Source organism: Budorcas taxicolor, chromosome 3, assembly GCF_023091745.1.
Source record: "Budorcas taxicolor isolate Tak-1 chromosome 3, Takin1.1, whole genome shotgun sequence".
Classification (NCBI taxonomy): domain Eukaryota; kingdom Metazoa; phylum Chordata; class Mammalia; order Artiodactyla; family Bovidae; genus Budorcas; species Budorcas taxicolor.
In genome coordinates this window covers 14,436,718-14,456,608 of record NC_068912.1, presented here as the reverse complement: position 1 = coordinate 14,456,608, position 19,891 = coordinate 14,436,718, and the positions used below count along the sequence as shown (strand labels likewise).

Here is a 19,891-nt window from a genome sequence, read left to right as displayed (position 1 = left end):
GAGCCTAGAGGAAGAGGACCCAACTCGTCCTGCCCCCACCTAGGCCTGATCTAGTGGTGCAGCTCTCCTGACCCTCGACCACTTGATCTCAAACCTCCTAGCCCAGGCCTCCGGGTCCCTCACTGTAGAAGGCACCTATCTCCTACCACACGAAGAGGCATCAGTGGATCCTGAGCTTGGAGGGGGTGGGACATCAGACCCATAGCCTCCAGCATCCCTTTGCTCAAGTGAGGGACTTGTCGAGGGCATAAGAACAGTTCCAAAGGGGTAGTTGGTAAACATGGGATTCCTTTTTACATATTTATTTATTTATTTGAGGGCCTCCCTAGTGGCTCAGACGGTCAGGCGTCTGTCGGCAATGCAGGAGACCCAGGTTTGATCCCTGGGTTGGGAAGATCCCCTGGTGAAGGAAATGGCAGCCGACTCCAGTACTCTTGCCTGGAAAACCCCATGAACGGAGGAGCCTGGTAGGCTACAGCCCATGGGGTTGCAAAGAGTCGGACTCGACTGAGCGACCTCACTTTCGCTTTGTTTGCCTGTGTTAGGTCTTCCTTGCGGCATGCCGGATCTGCCACTGCAGAGCGCAGGCTCTCCAGTTGCAGCACCTGGGCTTAGATACTCCACGGCGTGTGGGATCTTCGTTCCTGGATCAGGGACTGAACCCGCAGCCCCTGCATTGCAAGGCAGATTCTTAACCCCTAGACCAGCAGGGAGGTCCCAAACATTTCATTCTTTTATGCCAATCTGTCTCCACTCCATTCTCTTCCCTTCCCAGCCAGCTGCAGGTGATTTTTACTGAAGTTCTGCCTGAGTCTGGGGAAGAGGAGAAAATCAAGGGCGTCGCTGGACCCTTTTAGTCACTGCATTCATCCTTTTGCTTCTGTGGCGTGCGTCTGTTGCTTTCCCTTGCCAAGTCAGCCTATTGTCTGTCTCTAGCTGTCTCTGAGAGCCGAGACACTTCCTCCCCCCCACCCCCACAAAGCTTCTCTGTATAGTTGGGAAGTCCCTTCTGAAATCTAACCACCATCTTTCTTGCTGCCTTATTACATCCAGGTTTTGTTTTTTTTAAATTTTATTGGAGTCTAGTTATTTACAATATACATTCGTTTCTTTCCTAGGGTACAGATGGCAGTAGAGTTTGTCTTCCAGTATCCCTACATCCTTCTCCCAAACATTCTTTTGGGTCAGCCACCAGCTACTCATCTTTAGAGGTAAAGCACAGACACTTTTTTTCTGAAGCCCTCTTTTCTTCAGCTCCCAATCCCTTCTTTAAACCCCTCCCCATTCAGATGGCCAGCACTTCCTGAGCATGCCATGCTCCGTCCTGCGGAGGTGAGGGGATGTGGGTAGTGGGGAGAGAGCTGGACCCCAGTGCTGCCCTCTCTGGGCCTGTGCAAGTGCAGGGTAACCGGTGTGATCTGTGCGAGTGTGCAGGTCTCCGATCCAGGATTCTTGTGTGGAGTCTCTCCTCCCTTGTACTCAATAGTGGCCTCTCTGAGACCAGCATCTCAGGGGAGGCAAGAACAACCTTCCCCACTCTTTTCTCCCTAAGCTGTGATTCCGCCAGCAACCATTAGGGGTCACTGTTGCCTTAGTCACCAATGACAGGCAGGGCAGGGGTGCGGTGGGACGCGAGGTCCTTCCTGCCCTTGTCAGGATGGTGCACGTGAGCTGTGGTTGTTATATAGAGATGGCCTTGCACAGACTCATACCCACTCCAGTCATGCCTTAAGGAGCTGTGGTTTGCAGGACAGCTGCTGGAGTGAGCAAGCGCTCACTCCCTAGACCTGCTGTGTGTGTGGCAGCATGTGGCATGGGAGCTCTGGCCCCAGGGACCTGGATGCAGGAAACACTGGTACAGGATTCTAAAAAGCCTTGAGTCAGGCCCAGCCCCTCCTGCTACCACTCCCTTCAGCAAGGTTTTAAGTCATTCATCTGCAACTCCTCCCCTTCAGATGCCCTGATGGCACTGCCATAAGAACCTGGAAGCCAACTCCCAAGTGTTCCTTTAACATGCCTCCAGGGATGGCAGAACAGTGGGGCGCCAGACACAAAGACTCTGCTCTGACGTGTTCCCTGCCCTGGCAGGGGGCCATCCAGCAGGGACTGGTAATGTCATCAAGACCCCTCCTCCCCCATCCCCTGTTCTGCCCGCCTCACGTCTGTCCTGGGAGACCCCAGCAAATGTCTATCCAGTGGAAACAGTGAGAGATGACCTAAAGATGAGGTGTGGGGGGACGGGTTGGTGAGGCTGGGAGGCCGGATACAAAGGTTCCCCTGCCGGGCTCAACCACTTCTGGCCACCTGAGCCGCAGATAATAGCAGGGCTGTTCTGCGTCGCTGCCGTGGCAACCCTGGCTGCTCAGGGCCTCATGGAGGTGGTGTTTGACAGCAGTGTATTTATCCTGTATCACTGCCTCAGGGTCACCACCTCAGGTCCCCAAGGAGGGAGGGAGGAAGTTCATCCAATGTTAAGACCATATAGATGGAGAGATAATGGGCTGCCCGGGACCAGGGTACAGACAGACCTTGGCCTTTATTCTGCCTTCTCCAGTCTTCCCATGAGAGGTGGGGGTGGGGGGCAGGCGTGAGGGCAGGGAGGAAGCAAGGCTCTTAAGGCCTTAATAATTCCAGGGCAGGAGGGGGATTGAGGGGAAGGGCCTGGGAGAAGGGGTGAGTCTGCACCGAGGGAAGGCCCTGGAGAAGAGGAAGGGGGAGCACCAAGCTTGGGGTCCCTGGGTGAGGCAAAGGAGAGGAAGGGGAGAGGGCAGGCCCCGAGGCCAGGCTGGGAAGCCACTCAGCCAGGTCCCTGCGCTCTCCCCACACGCACTATGGCATGGGGCAGGGGAGGAGGTGAGACACAGCGGTACAAAGAGCGGTCATCTGGATGCTCAGCCCCAGCATCCCAAACGCGGACAGAAAGGCTTCCAGGCCCGAGTCTGGTGGCTCATCTGGTTTCTAGCGTGTTGATGGCCCCAGGTGTCCACAGGGGCTCCAAAACCGCCGGTGGGGTCCCCAGACCCTGCCTTCAGAGCAGCCCGGCCTCTCTTTCCAGTCTGAGTAGGCTCTCTCACTCAGAGCGTCTTGTCTACCATCTAATCTCCACTGCTGCCGTGGCTTCGTTTACTTTCTCACGGAGAACTCGGATTCCTGAGGAAATCTTCCCTGCCATGACTCAGCTGTGGTCTCCCTGTCACCCCCCCAGCCTGTCCCGCTCTGCTCTGTGTCTCCTTCGGCTGTCTCAGCATGGGGCTGGGGTGTGAACGTCTCAGCCTCTCACGGCTGCAAAGCTTAGGTCCCTTCCTCTCTGTCCGTGGGAGGCCAACCAGCCAGGGAACGGAGTGCCCCTCAATGTCCTGGACCCCCATTCTGGGGGCTGAAGTCTGAAGAGGCCTCTTTTGGGGTTCGGGGGGAGTCAGGCTCGGCATCAGTGGGCGGCAGGGAGGCCCGGGCCCCCCGGCATCCTGGGCTGTGATAGAAGGAGAGGAGGCGGAAGGAGGGCCTCAGCTCCTCCTGTATGCTGTCCAGGATGTGGGTAAAGGTGGGGCGCAGGCGCGGGTTCTGCTGCCAGCAGCGCTGCATCAGCTCCTGCCTGGTGGAGGCGGGGGCAGTGTCAGAGGGGTGCACGCCTCCTGCCTCCTGCACTGAGAGGGCCAATCAGTGTGAGGGAGGGGGTTATGGACGGGGTCATGGGGGGAGTATGTCTGCTCAGGTCTGTGCTGTGCTTAGTTGCTCAGTCGTGTCCGACTCTTTGTGACCTTATGAACTTGTAGCCCACCAGGCTCCTCTGTCCATGGGATTCTCCAGGCAAGAATACTGGAGTGGGTTGCCATGCCCTTCTCCAGGGGATCTTCCCAATCCAGGGATTGAAACTAGGTCTCCTGCACTGCAGGCGGATTCTTTACCAACTGAGCTTGGGTCACAGGGGAGTAAATGGGGGTTGCAGGATTTCAAGTTGAAGGGCTCAGAGCTGGGGATGAGCATAGGTAGAAGCCTCAGAGACTCCCAGGGGTGGGGCAGATGTTGGCAGGGCAGGGCTGAGGCAGGGCCAGGCTGGGGTGACTCACAGCTGAATGGGACAGCTCTCCAGCTCTTCCAGGACTCCACCGTCCATGACGAACTTGAGCACCTGCTCATTGGATAGGCCCTGGTAGGGTTGTTCAGCCAGGGTCACAATCTCCCAGAGCACCACGCCGAAGGACCTGGGAGGACAGGGAGGAGGGCCTGAGCCCCGCATGCTTCATGCAGCTCAGTACACCCTAGGGAGTGCATGCCAGACCCTGCCTCCACACCCCTGAGCCCCCTGCTCCAGCCAGGCCCCACCAGACGTCAGAGTGGGTGGTGAAGATTCCATCTTTGAGGGACTCGGGGGCCATCCAGCGGACAGGCAGCAGCCCCTTCCCGCCCTTGCGGTAGTAGTCTGTCTCATACACATCTCGAGTCATCCCGAAGTCTGGAAAGGGAGGGTGGATGGGCTGTGGGGCAGCAGAGCCAGTCAGCAGCTCCTGCCCCAGGAGTATCTCTCCCAACCCCCTCCACCTCCACAGTCTCCAAGGATCCTGGACTGTACGGGCTCCAAGGACCTCAGAGATCACCCCATCCAAATCCTGCTGTCCTCAGACGGGGAGACGGAGATCCAGGTCAGGGGGCGATCAGGGACAGAGCTGAGGGACAGGCCTCTGTCTTCTCCTGCCTTGCTGGGGGAGTCTCTCTACCCAGGCTGCCCCACCTGCCTGGCCCCCTCTGTACCCCCAATCTTGACAGTGAAGTCCTGGGACACCATGCAGTTCCGGGCCGCTAGGTCTCGATGCACAAACTTGTTGGCAGCAAGGTAGGCCATGCCATCCGCAATCTCACCAGCCATCTGGATCATATCTCCCAGTGCTGGCCGTGGGAGCCCAGGGTTGTTCTAGAACCAAGAGACGGGCTGGTGAAGCAAGAACTTGAGGCTGGACTCCTACACAAGCATTATGCCTTCAACTGCCCAAGTCCTTTCCAATTCCCCAGCGCCTCCACCCAGAAGCTTCCTGGTCCCCACCTCTGCCTCGGGCCGCAGAGATCGAAGATGGCTCTTGAGATCCCCTCGGGCCATTAACTCCATGATGACCAGGGTTGGCTGGCCCTGAGACACCACGCCCAGGAGACGCACCTGGCATGGAGAAAGAGCCTGGTTGCGGGTCTACTCAGGTCCCTTTAACCCACCTGGCCAAAACCTTGTTCTGCTGTGACCACAACCTGACTCAGACAACAATCCTCCTAACCCTAGCCATGACCATAACCCTCATCTTGACCTAACAATGACCTTGACCCCAACCCATGACCTTTTTAAAATAAAATATATTTATTTGGTTGCTGCTGGGTCTTAGTTGTGGCACGTGGGATTTTTTTGTTGTTGTTGTTTAAGTTGACGGCACACAGGATCTTTAGCTGTGGCATCTGGGATCTAGTTACCTGACTAGGGATCGAACCTGGGCCCCCTGCATTGAGAGTGTGGAATCTCAGCCACTGGACCACTAGGGAAGTCTCCCTAATCCATGACCGTAATTGTATCTGTCATCTCAGTCTTCATGATTGGCTCAATTCTGACCTTGACTCCAGTCACCCTCCTAATAATGCTCTGAACACTCAGTATTGACCTTCAGCCATGACTGATCTCAGCCCTAGCCATGATCCTATTATAGCCCTACCATGACCTTTACTCCAGTGAGGATCCTAACCACAGTCCCAGTCCTGGACTTGATGTTGCCCTGACCTCATCTCTGATCTTTCCCCTCTAACCACATGACCTTCATCCTAATTTTGACCCTGACTTTGGACCTGACCCTTCCTTACCACATGGTGGCACTTGAATGCCTTCATGACAGAGGCTTCCTTGAGGAACTCAATGCGTTCTCGTGGGCTGGCCAGCTCATTCACGGTCTTCAGGGCCACCGGCGTGGGCTCCTCTCCAACCTCCAGTCCTTGTGCCAGCCCCTCGTATACCATCCCGAAAGAGCCCTGGCCCAGTTCTCTGATTATGGAGATCTGCTCCCGAGGCACCTCCCACTCATCGGGGATGTACACTGAGAGGGAGTGGGGGTCACGAGCAAGCACACTGCTCTCTGCCACACCTCCACCCACCCTCTTCCTGCTGAAGGGCTCGGGTTCCAAGGCTGCCTTCTCCAAGATGGCCTGAAAGTCTGTCTCTTCTCCCCTCTGGTCTCCCTTCCCCACACCACCTGTCCAGCCACCCCCAGACCTACTGTGAGAGGCGCTGAAGTATTCCGGATTCACAGAGGCATACAGGGTGCTGTTTCTGCAATGGGAGGTGAAGGGGGTCAGCCTGGAAGGGTCCTCGGGAAGGAAGGAGCCATGTCAGAGGACAAGGAGGAGGGGTACTCCAAGGAGGAAGGAGGTTATGATCCTACCTTAGCTCTGGTCAGGGTGACCCCTGGGGAACCCCAAGGACTTCCCAAGCTAGTCTTGGTCCTAGTCCTGGGATCTGGGGTCTGACAGGCTAGGAATAGGGAGGACAGGAGTAGCAAGGCTCTGGTCTCCTCAGCTAGTTCTCAGAACCAGCTAATCAAAGTCCTGTCCTCAGTTCCCCGTCATATTCAGCTCCAGGGGGATCTGACATCAAGAAGCCCAGGACACATCCTGAGATTTCCTGCTTCTTTCTCTGCTATGATCGGACCAGTTTCATTAGCTCTCAGGCTGAGAGTGTGGGGACCAACAGTCCCAGGATGCCCAGACTGAGGGGTTTCCCAGAATATAGGACTGTTCCTACTAAAATCAGGAAAGTCCCGGGCAAACATGGACAAGTTGGTCACCCTAATTAAAAAGCATGTCTCTTTTCTCCAGGTATGTCAATGCCTCCAGGGGAAGAGTTACTGTTTCTAAGGAAGTCCTTTCTGCTGTCTCATCTACTACCATCTGATTGCACTGATGTTATGATGAGGGCTCAGAGAAGAAGGGGGTTGGGAATCAGTGGGACTCATCATCACCTCTTCTTGCTGTAGAAGAAACCAAGGGCAGCAAGAATGATGAGCAGCATGAGCCCCACAGGGGTGACGGTGAGAAGGACGTGCAGCCCCCCGGAGTCTTCCTCCTCTGGTGGCCAGAAGACAGCAGAGGGTCAAAGATGGAGAAAAAAGAAAAAAGAAAAAAACAATAATAATTGTAAAAAGATGGGGAAGTCAGGGGGTCAAGGACACAGTGGGAGATGAGGATGCGGGGCGGATGGGGTGGAAGGTGGAGGGGCCTGCGGTTTCCACAGTGGGAGATGTGGGTGGGGGCCCAGGTGGGGCTCTTTGGGAATACAGGTCTGAGACAGAGGGTAGCATACCCGGGCCAGGGATGTAGAAAGCGACACTGTCTGTCCAGGAGCCGTTGCCAGCCAGTGAGGTTGCCCGAACTCTGGCAGAGTAGTTTCCAGGAGGCAGCAGGGCCAGGTGGACACCCCCAAATTTGGCATATCGCAGGCGGGACACACACAGCACTGTGGCCTCCTGAGGGCAGCACAGAATAGCTGGCTAGGAAGAGGATGGAGGGACAGACTGGGGCTAGGTTAGGGTGTCTCCTGGGGTGCCTACCTCTCCCAGGCGGCGGTACTTGATTTCGTACTTGAGAATGAGTCCGTTGGGGTCCGGTGGCTCAAGCCAGCGCAGGAGAACACTGCTCTTGCTGGCTGCCTCCCAAGCCACTTTTCCTGGGATACCATCAGCTTCTCCTGCAGGAGAGGCCATCAGGCAACCTGACTACAATTATTTCTTCTCACCTTCATGTTCAAACACAGGGGGCTAAACTGGAAGGTTCAAGGAAACTCTGGGATTATGGGGACTGGCAGGAATGAGCAAGGAGAGGCCCTGAGTTTGGAGCGGGCAGGGAGGTGGGAGGTTGTCAAACTGGCTAGTTAGAGCACTAATTAGATAGGGTCCTTGGGGTCGGTGCGTGGGCAGGGTAGAGCTGGGGGAGGGTCACCTACTGTGGGGCATGGTGCGCGCAAAGACGAAGGTGGCCGCGCTGCAGCCCACGGTGTGCGCCGCGTGGTTGCAGGCATGGATGTCGATCCGGTACTCTGTGAAGTGGCGCAGGCCACTCAGCACCGCTCGCTCCCGAGGCACTTTGTCCTCTTGGATCTTGAAATCCGAGCTGTTTCCCCCAAGCCGGAGGGCCTCGGCGGCCCGTCGGCTCCTCCCTGAGTCCCTAGAGAGGGCGCAAGTCAGAGCCATGGCCCCGCCTCGGGAACCGCGCTTCTCGGCCCCTGCTCCGTCCCCGCTCACCTTTGAGGGCTCTTATTGATGGATGTCACCTTCCAAGGGGATCTGGGAAGACCGGAGAGGGCCCTGTCAGGCTCGCCTGGAACGCACCTCAGTGCTCTTTGCAGGGGCGCACCGCCTCCTAACCCACCGACAACCTCAGGCCCCGCCCACAACCCATTACCCACCCCGCCCCTCCCCTCACAAACCCCGCCCATCAGCACCCTGGACTCCCGCCTGGCTTTCTCGCGCCGAGACGCACTTGGGAATGGTGATGGCGTTGTGTAGAAAGTTTTCAAACTTCTTCTGGAACGACGCCTCCTGTGCCTCCAGCGGTGGTAGGACGTGCCCAGGAGGTGGGTGCTGGCAAGGGCAGCAGCCAGGCTCCCTGTCGGCCTCGAGTTCCCCGTCTTCTCCGTCGAACCGGGGGTCGTTGTTGCTGGTGGGCAGCCGCAAGCCTGGAGGGGCGGCGGGCAAGGAAGTAGTTAGACTGGCCGCGCCCGCAGCCCGCTATCCCAACCCCTCCGGCCCGCGCCTCCTCCCTGCGCACCGCGGTGGCAGTAGTCATTGAGGTAGAGGTCGCTGTCCTCTGCCAGACGTTGCCACAGCACCAGGTAGTAGGTGATGTTTCCGTTGCGCTGGATCGGTGGCTTCCAGCGCACCAGCAGGTGGGAGGAGGAATTGGACGTGGAGATGACGTCCTGGGGCACTGTGGGCGCTGAGGGTGGGAGGAGGGTACAACGCGGAGACTGCAGATCCCCCTTTTAAATACTGTCGGGTAATGGGCCCTTCTCTCTGATGTCCGGCCTCCCAGCCTCTGTAGACCAGGTGTTCAGTGACCCAGCTTCTCCATTTCCGGTGCCCGTGCTCTTCCATTCTCATAGGGGCCAGGCATCTAGCTCCCACCCCCTTCAAAGGCTTCAGCCTACCTGCCGGTAAGGTTCGGAGGTAGACGATGGGGCTTTGGGCTCCTTGGTGGGGGCTGTCCTCCGCTGTGGTCAGTGTGATGGCCCGTACAAACACAGCATACTGTGTCCAGGGCTTGAGCGGGGCTAGGGTCACCCCCGGCTCCTGGGTGCGGCTGAGGGGCAGCTCCACATCCAGCAGGTTCCAGCTCTGGGCCCCACAGGCATCTGGACCTACGTACTCTGTGGCATTCTGGAATGGGCTGAACAACCCATCCCTGGAGTTGAGGGGCAGCTCATTTAGCCCTGCCCCCTCTTCTCTGAAGCACTGCAAGACTGGCAGGGTCATTCTCCTCCCGGTGTGTGCAAGGGCATTCAGAAGCAGATGTGGGTCTGCCCTTTGGGGCAGGTGCCCTGTGGGCATGACTCACTCACTGAGTGGATCTGCTCAGAGCTGAAACTGAGCCATGATCCACAGTATATAGGGCCTCCCTGGTGCCTCAGACAGTAAGAATCCTCCTGCAGTGTGGGAGACCTGGGTTCCATCCCTGGGTTGGGAAGATTGCCTGGAGAAAGGAATGGCTACCCTCTCTAGTATTCTTGCCTGGAGATTTCCATGGACAGAGAAAGCTGGCAGGCTATAGTCCATGGGGTTGCAAAGAGTCAGATGTGACTGAGCGACTAACACACACACACACACACACACACACACGCATGCACCCACACGCATGCACACACCCCACAGTATATATCTCTAAGGGAGCATAGCCATAGCCACACTGCAAGGCAGATGCCAGGGGAGTTTCCTGAAAAACCTCTAAGACTGTCTGCCCTTTGAGTCCAAAGACAGCCATGTATAGTCATGCAGAATGTGAGCTGCACAAGCCAGAGGTTGGGGGGTGGCTTTATATTGTGGTCCATGATAGCACTCCTCAATATGTGGACCAGAGGATTCAGCATTACCTGGGAGCTTGTTAGAAATGCAGATTTACAGGCCCTGCCCAGGACTAATGGAATCAGAATCTATGGGTGTGGGGCTCAGGAATCTGTTTTTAACAAACTGTCCAGTTCGTCCTGCTAAAGTCCTTCATCTTCTACTGAGGCCTAGGAGAGCCTTGGCCCTGTGAGTAGATCTCTCCCCCACTCCCAGGCCAGGCCCTGTGTGCGTGTGTGTGTACTAAGTTGCTCAGCTATGTTCTGACTCTCTGTGGCCTCATGGACTGCGGACTGTAGCCCACTAGGCTCCTCTGTCCGTGGACTTTCCCAGGCAAGAATACTGGAGTGGGTTGCTGTTTCCTACTCTGGGGGATCTCCCCGACCCAGGGATCAAACCTGTGTCTCCTGCTTGGCAGGTGGATTCTTTACCACTGTGCCACCTGGGTTCCCTTAGGCCCTGTGCTAGTGAGCAACTAAGATCCCTCCATTTTAATTCATAGGAAATTATTCCAATCCAGCTAGCTCCCATCTCCCATCTACCATAAAGGGCGACAGTACTCTTCACTCCATCTCTCTCTTCTAAAGATTTCTATTTTTGATTCTAGCCATGCTTTTGGAGAAGTCCTTCCTGTGGTCTAACCACTATCCATCCTGCTATCGTCGGTACATTCTCTCCAAAGAAAAGAGCAGTTGGTTCTTGGTTGTCCCTGCTACCGCCCTTCCTCAGGCTTTAATGAAATGCTGGCAAAGATGTGGATAAAACTGGCCAAATTAGTGGGTACTTCCCAAACCGCTGCTGGGGCAGGAGCATGTGGTCAGTACAAAACATTAGCATAGTGAATTGAGCTTTAATTATCCAAGTCTTCCCAGCAGGGCGCCTCTCCTGGGCTTTCAGAAATCCTGACTGTCCTCTTCATCACTGGGTGAGATAAAACTGAGGCACGGAGGGATGAAGAAGGTGAGAGGAGAGCCAGACGTGAGCCCTACAAGGGAGTGAGACTCGGGGTTCTTGGCTTTCTGGCTTTCCACAGCCCCGCAGGGCTCTGCCCTCACCTACGTGTGGTCAACAAATTGGCCTGGTCAGGCTCTGACCCCCACCCCCACCCTGGCCCCGCCCCGCCCCGCCCCGCCCCACCCACCCCACTGACCCCGCCCCTCTCCGACCCTACCCCATCTGGCCCCGCCCCCGCCACTCACGACTCCTTGTAGTACACGATGAAGCTGAGTAGGTCACGAGCCTCAAGCGGTTCGTAGCGCTCCCATCGCAGCAAGATGCGATTGGCCTCCGTCACGTTGGACACAAAGCGCAGAGTGCGAGTCTGGCCTGGGTGGGGTAAAAGGCGAACACCTGCTTTTGACTATGTTGAGAGCACCTGCTTGAGCCGCCTACTCCCAAGCCCCGACCCTGACCCCGCAGCATCCTACCCTTAACGTGGCCTCTGAAGAGAACTTATCCCATCGTTCCCTTCAAGCCTCCGCTCCACCCTGGGGCGTGTCTGGTGTGCTCTAGTGTGTGTGTGTGTCTGGGTGTTCCTTGGGGTCCCCTCTCTCACTGCCAAGGTGCTGGGGCTTGGGGTGTCGGGCCTTACAGGCAGCGCGGTCTCCGTTGGTGCGGGGGTTGATCTCAGCCTTGTTTTGCCGTCCCTTAGTGCCAGTCACCTCCTCCAAGCGGTAGATGTGCTCCAAGCAGAGGCGTGGGTTGAAGGCGAAGTATATCTTGCCCACAGGAATGGTGAGCCCTGCAGCCACCCAGGACCCCAGCTGCTGTAGGTTCTGGTTATCCAGCACGTACAAGGTGTAGTTCCTGGGGGAGGCCAGGGGACCTTGCTCTGCACGGCAGGTGGGGGCAAGGGATGAGGAAGGGAGTGTCTTATGGGCTCTTCCTGACGGGGCTGCACTAGGGGTACGGGGGAGGCAGGGCACACAGCAGCCCACCCACACCGGTCCACGTGGGGCATTAGTACACACCCACTCTGTGCCACTGACCAGGAGTGTGGCGTCCAGCAAGGCACCCACGTTCTGTGTTTTCCTCATCAGTGAAATGAGGCCAACAGTTTTTCCACCTTCTTCCTTCCTGCATCTCACATTAACTGAGCACTGCTCTCTGCCAGGCTCTGTCCTGGCTTTGGGGACACAGGGCGGAGTGAGACTCAGCCTGGGGCTATGCCTTTCCAGCTGGAGTGGGGACCCCTTGGGGGGTACGCGAGAAACCACTTGGCTGGCTGATAATTTAAAACATTATTTTGAAAAATCCTGGCTACATTAAGGGTAAGCTTCGACTGGTAGAGGTAGGAATGGGTTTCAAACCTAGGCAGTTTGCTCTGCAGCTAAGGGGATCAGATGACAACAATTAAAGGCAATCCATACAGGGTGATATGTAAATGCAATTTTATATATTTTGTTTCAGGCTCTGTTTTAAGTGCTTTATACATAACAGCTTCAGTAATATTCTCAACGGCCCTAATAAATAAGTAGTGTTATGTTAACCCCGTTTTATGGATGAGAAAGTTGAGGACTAGAGAAGTTAACCTACCCAGAGTCACATAGTTAGTAAGTGGCAGAGCTGGTTCCCACACACTTGACTACAGTTTGGGGAATGCTGGGGAGGAGATATGATAGAGCAAACTATTTCTGATCCCTTACCCATCCACCATGGTGTCCCCCCGGATAAGTTTGAGGTTCTTGAAAAAGCCTAGGGACACGAGGGCAAAGGAGTGCTTGATTTTGAGGAAGCCAGTGATGGTCTCTACCAGTCCCAGGCTTCGCTGCAGCTCCAGCTCCAGGTTATCTGGGGATGGGGAAGACAGGACTGGAGCCAGGGCAAGGGAAGTGATGGGTTCATTTTGGGGGAGCTGGCTGGGGGCCCAGGGAAGGGGGCCCTCAGGGCAGGGACCCAGGATGATGGAAAGTGGTGCTTTAGCTGGGTCATTGTAAAGGGTGTGGCCAGGAGGAAGGGTGTGGCTCTGGAAGGCACTAACAGCCTTGGCGGAGGTTGAGGATGAGGCTCCCTTCCACGTGGGTGCAGCCCACCAGATCCTGTGCTGCCTGGACAGAGTCGATGGTCTTGGTGCCCACTTTGCACTCTTTGGGGCACAGCCCCTCGCACTTGTGGCAGAATATGCTAGTAGGGGCAAGCAGAGGATGTGGCATGAGTCCTGGACCAGTGTGGGTCTCCTCACTGCTCCAAGGTGCCCCCCACCCGCCCGACACTCACCTGCTATCATTACGGGTGAAGCCTGGAGGGCACTGGGCCAGACAACTACCCTGATGGATGCCGAAGGTGGAGGCACGGCCAGGCACAGAGCGCAGGCTGGCACAGCGCTCTGCTGTGACGCAGCGCCAGGACTCATGCTGGTAGGTGCCTGGCGGGCAGGCCCGGTGGCAGGCGCCCTGGAAGTAGAGGTGGCGGCAGGCGACACAGGCTCGGGGGTCTTCTGGCCGGCTGCAGCCTCCCAGGCACTCGGTGTGGCAGCACTCGCCCCTGACTGTGCAGGCCAGCCCACGGGCACAGGGGCACACTGCGGGCAGAGTGCTGCGTTAGACCTTACCTGCACCTCCTTGGTCCTCCCTGCCCTCTCCCCAAGGGCTAACAGTCTTGGTCTGCACCCAGATCTGTCCAATTCAGATGACACTGGTCGCCAACTCTTCCTCAGATGGGGGCTCTTGAAGATACGGCCACGGCCCCTCTCTGTGCCTCCCCGCCTCCCACAGTGCCTAGTCGGGGGTACTGGAACTCAGGACCAGGCAGTGACCTTGTCCGTCAGGGCTCCTGCTCCCCCGCCTGCTGTCCTGTCTAGGCCTGGTGCCCAGATCATCGCTGGGCACGGGGCCAAGGTGAACCAGCCCGCTGCTCTTGAGGAGTGAGGACTAGGGCAAGGTGGCCCTGGGAGTGTGTGGGAGAAGGGGCCATCCCTGGTCATTCGACCCAGGCCTCTGCCCATCCCTCCTCCCTCTTCAGTCTCTGCCCCGGGTGGAAGGGAGCCCCAAGCAGATGTGGAGGGGTTGGGGCTGGGTGCTGGGAGCCTGGCTCCTTTTGCACAGTGGCAGCTGGATGTGTCCGTGGGAGCGATGCGTGTGGCAGGGGTCAGCCAGTGCGTGTTGACACTATACACGAGAGAGGACATGAAGCAGCTGTGTTTACAGCCAACAGGGAGACTTCGGGGGTGGGGGCACCGTGGATATAGCAGGGATCCGGTTACTCTTCTGCCCTGATGCTGAGGCACTGGGGTGAAGAGAGCTGACCTCCAGGGGCTGCATGGAAGGAACCCCAGCCTGGGGGCCCCAGATCTGCTCCCAACCTCTCAAGGTTCCCTTCCCTCCTCTACAACCTCCACCTCCTCCTCCAGCCTTCACCACCTTATGCCACCCCTCCTTTTCTCCACTGTTCCCTTCCGCTTCCCCTCCAGGCACCTTACCTCCTGAAAAAGATCCCACATCACATATTTGTCCTCACCTGTCCTGTTCTTCATCTGTCACCTGCCTTCTTCTTCCGCCCAGCTCCCAACCTCCCCATTTCAGTACTTCCAGCCTGTACTGTGGCGGTTTGCACCAGAAACAGAACCAGTTACCATGGTCCAGGCACTGTTGTAATGTTTTACAGAACAGTTTGTTCCTCATCACAGTGCTACGGTCATTTTACAAATGAGGAAATCAAGGCACAGAGAGGCGAAATGAACACGGCCAGTAAGCGGTAAAGCTGAGATTCAAACCCAGGACAGTCGGCTTTGCTCTCGACCTCTGCCTCATACTGCCTCTTACGCAGCTGGCTCGTATCCATTCAAGCTACTCTTCTCCCCCATATTCGACTTTTACTTTCTTTTACTGTCTCCATGACTACCTGATACTGTCTTGTGCCTACCCCTTGACTACCTGATGCTACATCAGTTATTTAACTTTTCTGAGCCTCAGTTGCCTCATCTGCAAAATGGAAATAAAGACATAGGATGAATGAGAGTTAAAATAAATAGTGTCAGCAAAGTACGGACACATACCTTCTTATGGTTGCCCAGTGCCATCTGCCTCTGCCCTCCCTGTGCTCCCTGGCCCTATTCTGTGCCAGTGCCCACCTTTCTGGCAGTGACTGGAGGTCCAGCACCTGTAGTCGGTGTGACCGCTGAATGTGGTCCTGGCACAGGGCTCACCGGTGGCGCCAAGCAGGCCGGGGCACACATCGGCACACTCCTCGCCCAGCTTGTTGCCCACAATGTGGTTGGCACCAGGTGAAGGCTGCAGCAGACCCCAGTCAATGGTGGAGAGATGGCAGAGCTCCTGGTTCTTCTCCACACGCACAGCCCCACGCAGCACGGCCCCCAGCGCCGGCAGCCCCACATCCCGCATGTGTGGCATCTCGAAGATGACCAGCGCGTAGCCCAGGAAGAGGCGGGCACCGCGGATGACCGCCAGGTTGGGGAAGAGGTCACGCAGGCTCTCCAGGCCATAGACCCGGAAGAGCAGCAGGTAGTCAGTGACCTGGGTGAGGCGTGGGAAGCTGAGGCCACGGAAGTCCTCGCCGGTGGCTGTGAACATGAGCAGGATCTGCAGGTGGCCCTCCACTACGCTGCAGTTCTCCAGCAGCCGCAGCTCTGCCACCTCTGAGCGGATGTCCAGGCTGGGGCACACTGCGGGTACAAGTGGCAGGTAGCCATCAGTACAGCTTGGGCCAAGCACCCCATCCTGCCCTGGCATCTGGGGAGGAGGGAACCATATTGGGAGGGGACATTAAGGCAGAGTCAGGCTCTGCTGTGGATGTCGGGGGAACCTCCTCTCTGGGCCTCAGAGGCTTCATCTGCAGCTTAGAGATCCCTACCAGAGGAGCCCACCTGGGCAAAAGTGAGCCCCCGACCTTCCCTCCCAAACTCACGTCCCCTTCTCAGTTGACTGCAACTTTCTTCTTGCAGTCAGATTCCAAAGCGAAAGCCTCCCTGATTCCTTTCCTTCTCTAACGCCCATACCCTATGAGCTCCACCTTTAAAATATACCCAGAACCACCTTCACTGCTTTCACCGTCATCTCCTCCTGACTTTACAGTAACAGCTTCCTAAATGGTCTCCCCACTTCCGCCCTCTCCCCTCTCTCTTCTATCCTCCACTCCACAGCCAGAGTGGAAACACATCACACAAGTTGGATCACACTCCTCTACCGCTCACAGCACCCCAGCGGCCTCCATCACTGATGAAAAGCTGAAGTCCCCACCACAGCCTACATGGCCTCTGCACTTCTCCCACTTTATCCCCTTTTCCTCTCTTCTTCAGAGACACCGGCTGTCTTGTGGTTTCTCAAACGAGCCCGCCAAGCCGCTGCCTTGGGGTCTTTGCACCTTCTGCTCCCTCTGGCTAGAACACTCTTCCCTCGCAATGGCTCTGCACCTCTTTGAAGTCTCTGCTCAGATGTCACTTTCTCAGTGAGGACTTCTCTGATCACCCTATTACCTCCTACTCCCTCTCCTACTGTGTTTTTTCAAATGCTTAACACTGGCTAATATACAATTTACTTCTTTATTTTGTTTGTTGTAAGCTCTAGAAGGGCAGGGATCACCATGTAATTCATTGCTGTGTCCTTGGTGCCTGATATAGTGCTTGGCACAAAATTGGTGCTCAGTAAATATTTGATGAAGGAATGAATGAATGAATTCTGCGACTGAGAAGTGATAGTCTGAACTTCATACACTCCCCTTCTCTCCCAGGCTTAAGGAAGCTAGAACCTTGGTCCCAGCATCTGTTTACTCTCGTAGGAACATTCCATGGCTCCCCATTGCCAAAAGTTCAAGTTTAAATTCTTCAGCCTGACATTCCAGGACGTTGATAAACTGGGCCCCACTAGTACCTTAGAAAAGTTTCTTGGCCTGTTAACCCCTCAGTTCTTGTCCAGAAAGCCTCAGGTCAAGCCCCCCTTCCCTGACGCTCTGACCCTGAGTTAATCACTTCCCCTTCAGGCTCTGCTGCACTTAGTCCAGCACTCACGCCAGAACACCCAGGGTATTGCTGCAACATTGCTTTCTATCTCTCTGTCACCACTTCCAAGAAGGGACTCTCCTGTGGTTGGGGCCCTTGTCAGTCACCACGGTGCCCAGTTCAGGGCAGGAAGCACTGGGCACTCAGGGGCTGTGAGTTGAACTGATGGCATCTGGATCTCAAGTCAGTTCCTTCCTCAGGGAACTGGGTGTGTTTGGATTTTTCGGGTCCCAGGACCCTGGCCTCATTTTTCTTTCTTTCCCCAAGTCACCTAGAACGATTCCCCTAATAGGTTAGATACCTGGTTCCTGCACTCCCTTCTCCCAAGGTACTTTCCACGGTCCTCACTCAGAAGATTCAGGTCTGAATCTTTTGGTTTGCTAGTCAAGTCCTGCTAACGTCTCCAGCGTCCACTCCCTCCCCTCCTACCCAGCCCTCAAGCAACATGGCAGGCATCTTAGATACCCAGGCCCATCCCCTGATGTTTTAAAGGGGGTGGGCAGGCTAGGCTGGCTCCCTGGGGCTTACTTCATACCTTCTCCCTGTTGTCATTAATGGTCCCTGTGCTTAGCTCTACCCAGCAACTGTGTGTGTCTGAGCACTTGCACATACACATGCACGCACACAAAGAGAGAGGGATGAGAAAGCACTTCCAGTCCCACTAGGCAAAGGCCAATCAGGCTCTGCAGGCAGATGGGGGGTTCTTTCAGGAGCCCACATGCCACTTCCCATCATGCCCTGGCCTCTCTAGGGCTCCCCTGATGGGAGTCATTTGGAAAAACAAATCTACCGACCTTCACAGGTTAACCCCTGCCTGCCTCCCCTCCAGACCTGGCCCTGTGCAGAGCTGCACTGGGAACCAGACATCTGGGTCCCCTGACCAAACACCGCCCTCCCCCCACACCCCAGGGGCGTGCTCCTGTCCTGACAACTGTGCTCCTGGCTGGCATCTGCTATGCCCTGTCCTGGTGCAGCAGTGGAGGAGGGGAGGGGTGCAGGCGGTGGGGCTATGCCTTGCAGGCAGTGCCTCTGGGGACTCTGTAACCCAACCCATTCACGTCACCCCTCTGTCTCTACAGGAAGGGGAGACTCCGCTCTGCCCTGGAAGCCCCCAGTCTGAGGGCATCATGTGACCCCTGAGGCACAGAGCACTGGATTCCTGAGCTCCCTCAGTCTGGAAGGGAGTCTGGAAGGGAATGGTGGGTTTGGGGAGAAGGACATCTCTTACTCCTTCTGCCTCTGAATCTTCCACTCTCAGCATTTTTTTCCTCTACCTGCATTTTTTTCCTCTCCCTGCCAAGTCCCCAGCACCTCCAGGAGAGCCAATTTGTCTACGTGGTCCCATCCCCCCAAACTACACAGTGTTTAGCCTGGGGACTAATTTGAAGCAGCCCCCTAGCCCAATGGATGGGCCCTCAAAGTGGGGGACACAGGACAGGACCCAGAGGCAGAAGTTCAGGACATCAGTCTAGCTTGACCTTTCAGTTCTCTGAGCTTCAATGTCCCGTCTGCACAGTGGGTTCAGTTACTTAATGGTGCCTAGTTCTCAGCTCCTTCCCATCCTGGCCCCCTTTCCCATTCAGCGATTCTAGAAATGACCTCTAAGACTACCCCTCCCCCCACTTTGGTTCTCATTCAGGCTTTACTAGGATTATGATTGCTGTTTCATAAGCAGAAATGGAGGGCATCTATCCATCCTTCTGTTTCAAGGTCCTTCTCATTTCCCAGGGAACGGAGAGGAAAACACCCTTAATGTGGGAAACTGACTGCTTTCCCTGGTGGGAAGTCCTTCTGAGAGCTACCCCCAGTCTTCAGGTCCCAGTAGGGAAATAGACACGTTCTGGGTGGAAATTCAGCGTTTGGCCTCCCAGTCTGCTGGGAGGGAGATAGGGCTCCAGGAGACAGGGCTGGGGACTCACCCTCTCTCGTGTCCAGGCCAAATCCCAAGGAGAGGAGGACTGCAAGCAGGCAGGCTACCCATGGCCACAGACTGGGCACTGCCATTGTCCTGGTCCTGTCTTGTGCCCAGTCCTGGCTCCTCTCCAGATGGCTCCAGACAGTAGAAGGGTCTGACGGGTCCTAAGGGACACACAGAGGCAGGCTTCAGAGGGAAAGGGAAGGGAAGGGGCAGAACCACAAAGAATCCTGCATAGAGATGGCAGGAGACAGAAAAGAAGTAATGAGAGCCACAGAGACACAGACAGTGACAGGCCGCTGGAGCCAGAGACTCAGTGTGCACCCGGAGACAGAGAGATGAGGACGGAGACGCAGACAGCAACCGGGCGACTCCAGCTTCCAGGGGGAAAGAGTCACGCAGGGTGCTGAGCAAAGGACAGCGCCAGAGGCCTGGTCAGCCCCGAGGGCTGGGGCAGAAGCCCGGGAGCAGGCCGAGGACAGCAGGTGGGGCTCCCGGGGCGCGCGGGACTCTCTGGGGAGAGTCTCCCCGGATCCCTCCGTGCGCGCTCGCCTCCCCAGCGCCAGCTGGCCGCGCTGCCGCGATATCTCCCAGGGCGGCACGCAGGGGCCGCGCCCAGCTCCCGCTTCCCCGCCCCAGACCCAACGGATTGGTTTACTGGGACCTCTCGGCTCTCTCCGCCTCTCCCGCCAACCAAAATATTTAGCCTGACAACTCAAGGGTGGACAGGTCTGTTGGGGAAATAAGGCCCAAATACCGGGGGATGGTAGGCCTAGAACAGGGCTCCCCCCAACCCCGCTGCAGCAGCGGTGGGTCCCTCCACCCCCGCCCCTGAGGACTTCTCCCAGGTGGGGTGCACGGCTAGCCGGAGCGGCAGGAAGCAGCCCCCACCCCCGGGGAACGGGTGGTTCTGAGTTCTGCTACCCGCTGCCTTGACACCTGCGGGGT

At 56.6% G+C, this 19,891-nt stretch overlaps 1 protein-coding gene across 1 annotated transcript; it reads right to left on the bottom strand.

The window, feature by feature from the left end:
• Positions 1-3,348: 3,348 nt before the first annotated feature.
• On the bottom strand, positions 3,349-19,032 carry INSRR (insulin receptor related receptor). Its single transcript, XM_052636720.1, has 22 exons — positions 18,948-19,032; positions 15,145-15,696; positions 13,293-13,596; positions 13,057-13,199; positions 12,722-12,866; positions 11,668-11,882; positions 11,276-11,402; positions 9,167-9,405; positions 8,788-8,955; positions 8,500-8,695; positions 8,262-8,303; positions 7,964-8,184; positions 7,572-7,708; positions 7,325-7,487; positions 6,984-7,089; positions 6,243-6,295; positions 5,833-6,062; positions 5,039-5,149; positions 4,750-4,909; positions 4,324-4,453; positions 4,068-4,202; positions 3,349-3,592 (listed from the first exon to the last, which is right to left on the bottom strand). The coding sequence occupies exons 1-22, from the start codon at positions 19,030-19,032 to the stop codon at positions 3,349-3,351; spliced, it is 3,906 nt and encodes a 1,301-aa protein (XP_052492680.1).
• Positions 19,033-19,891: the final 859 nt, after the last annotated feature.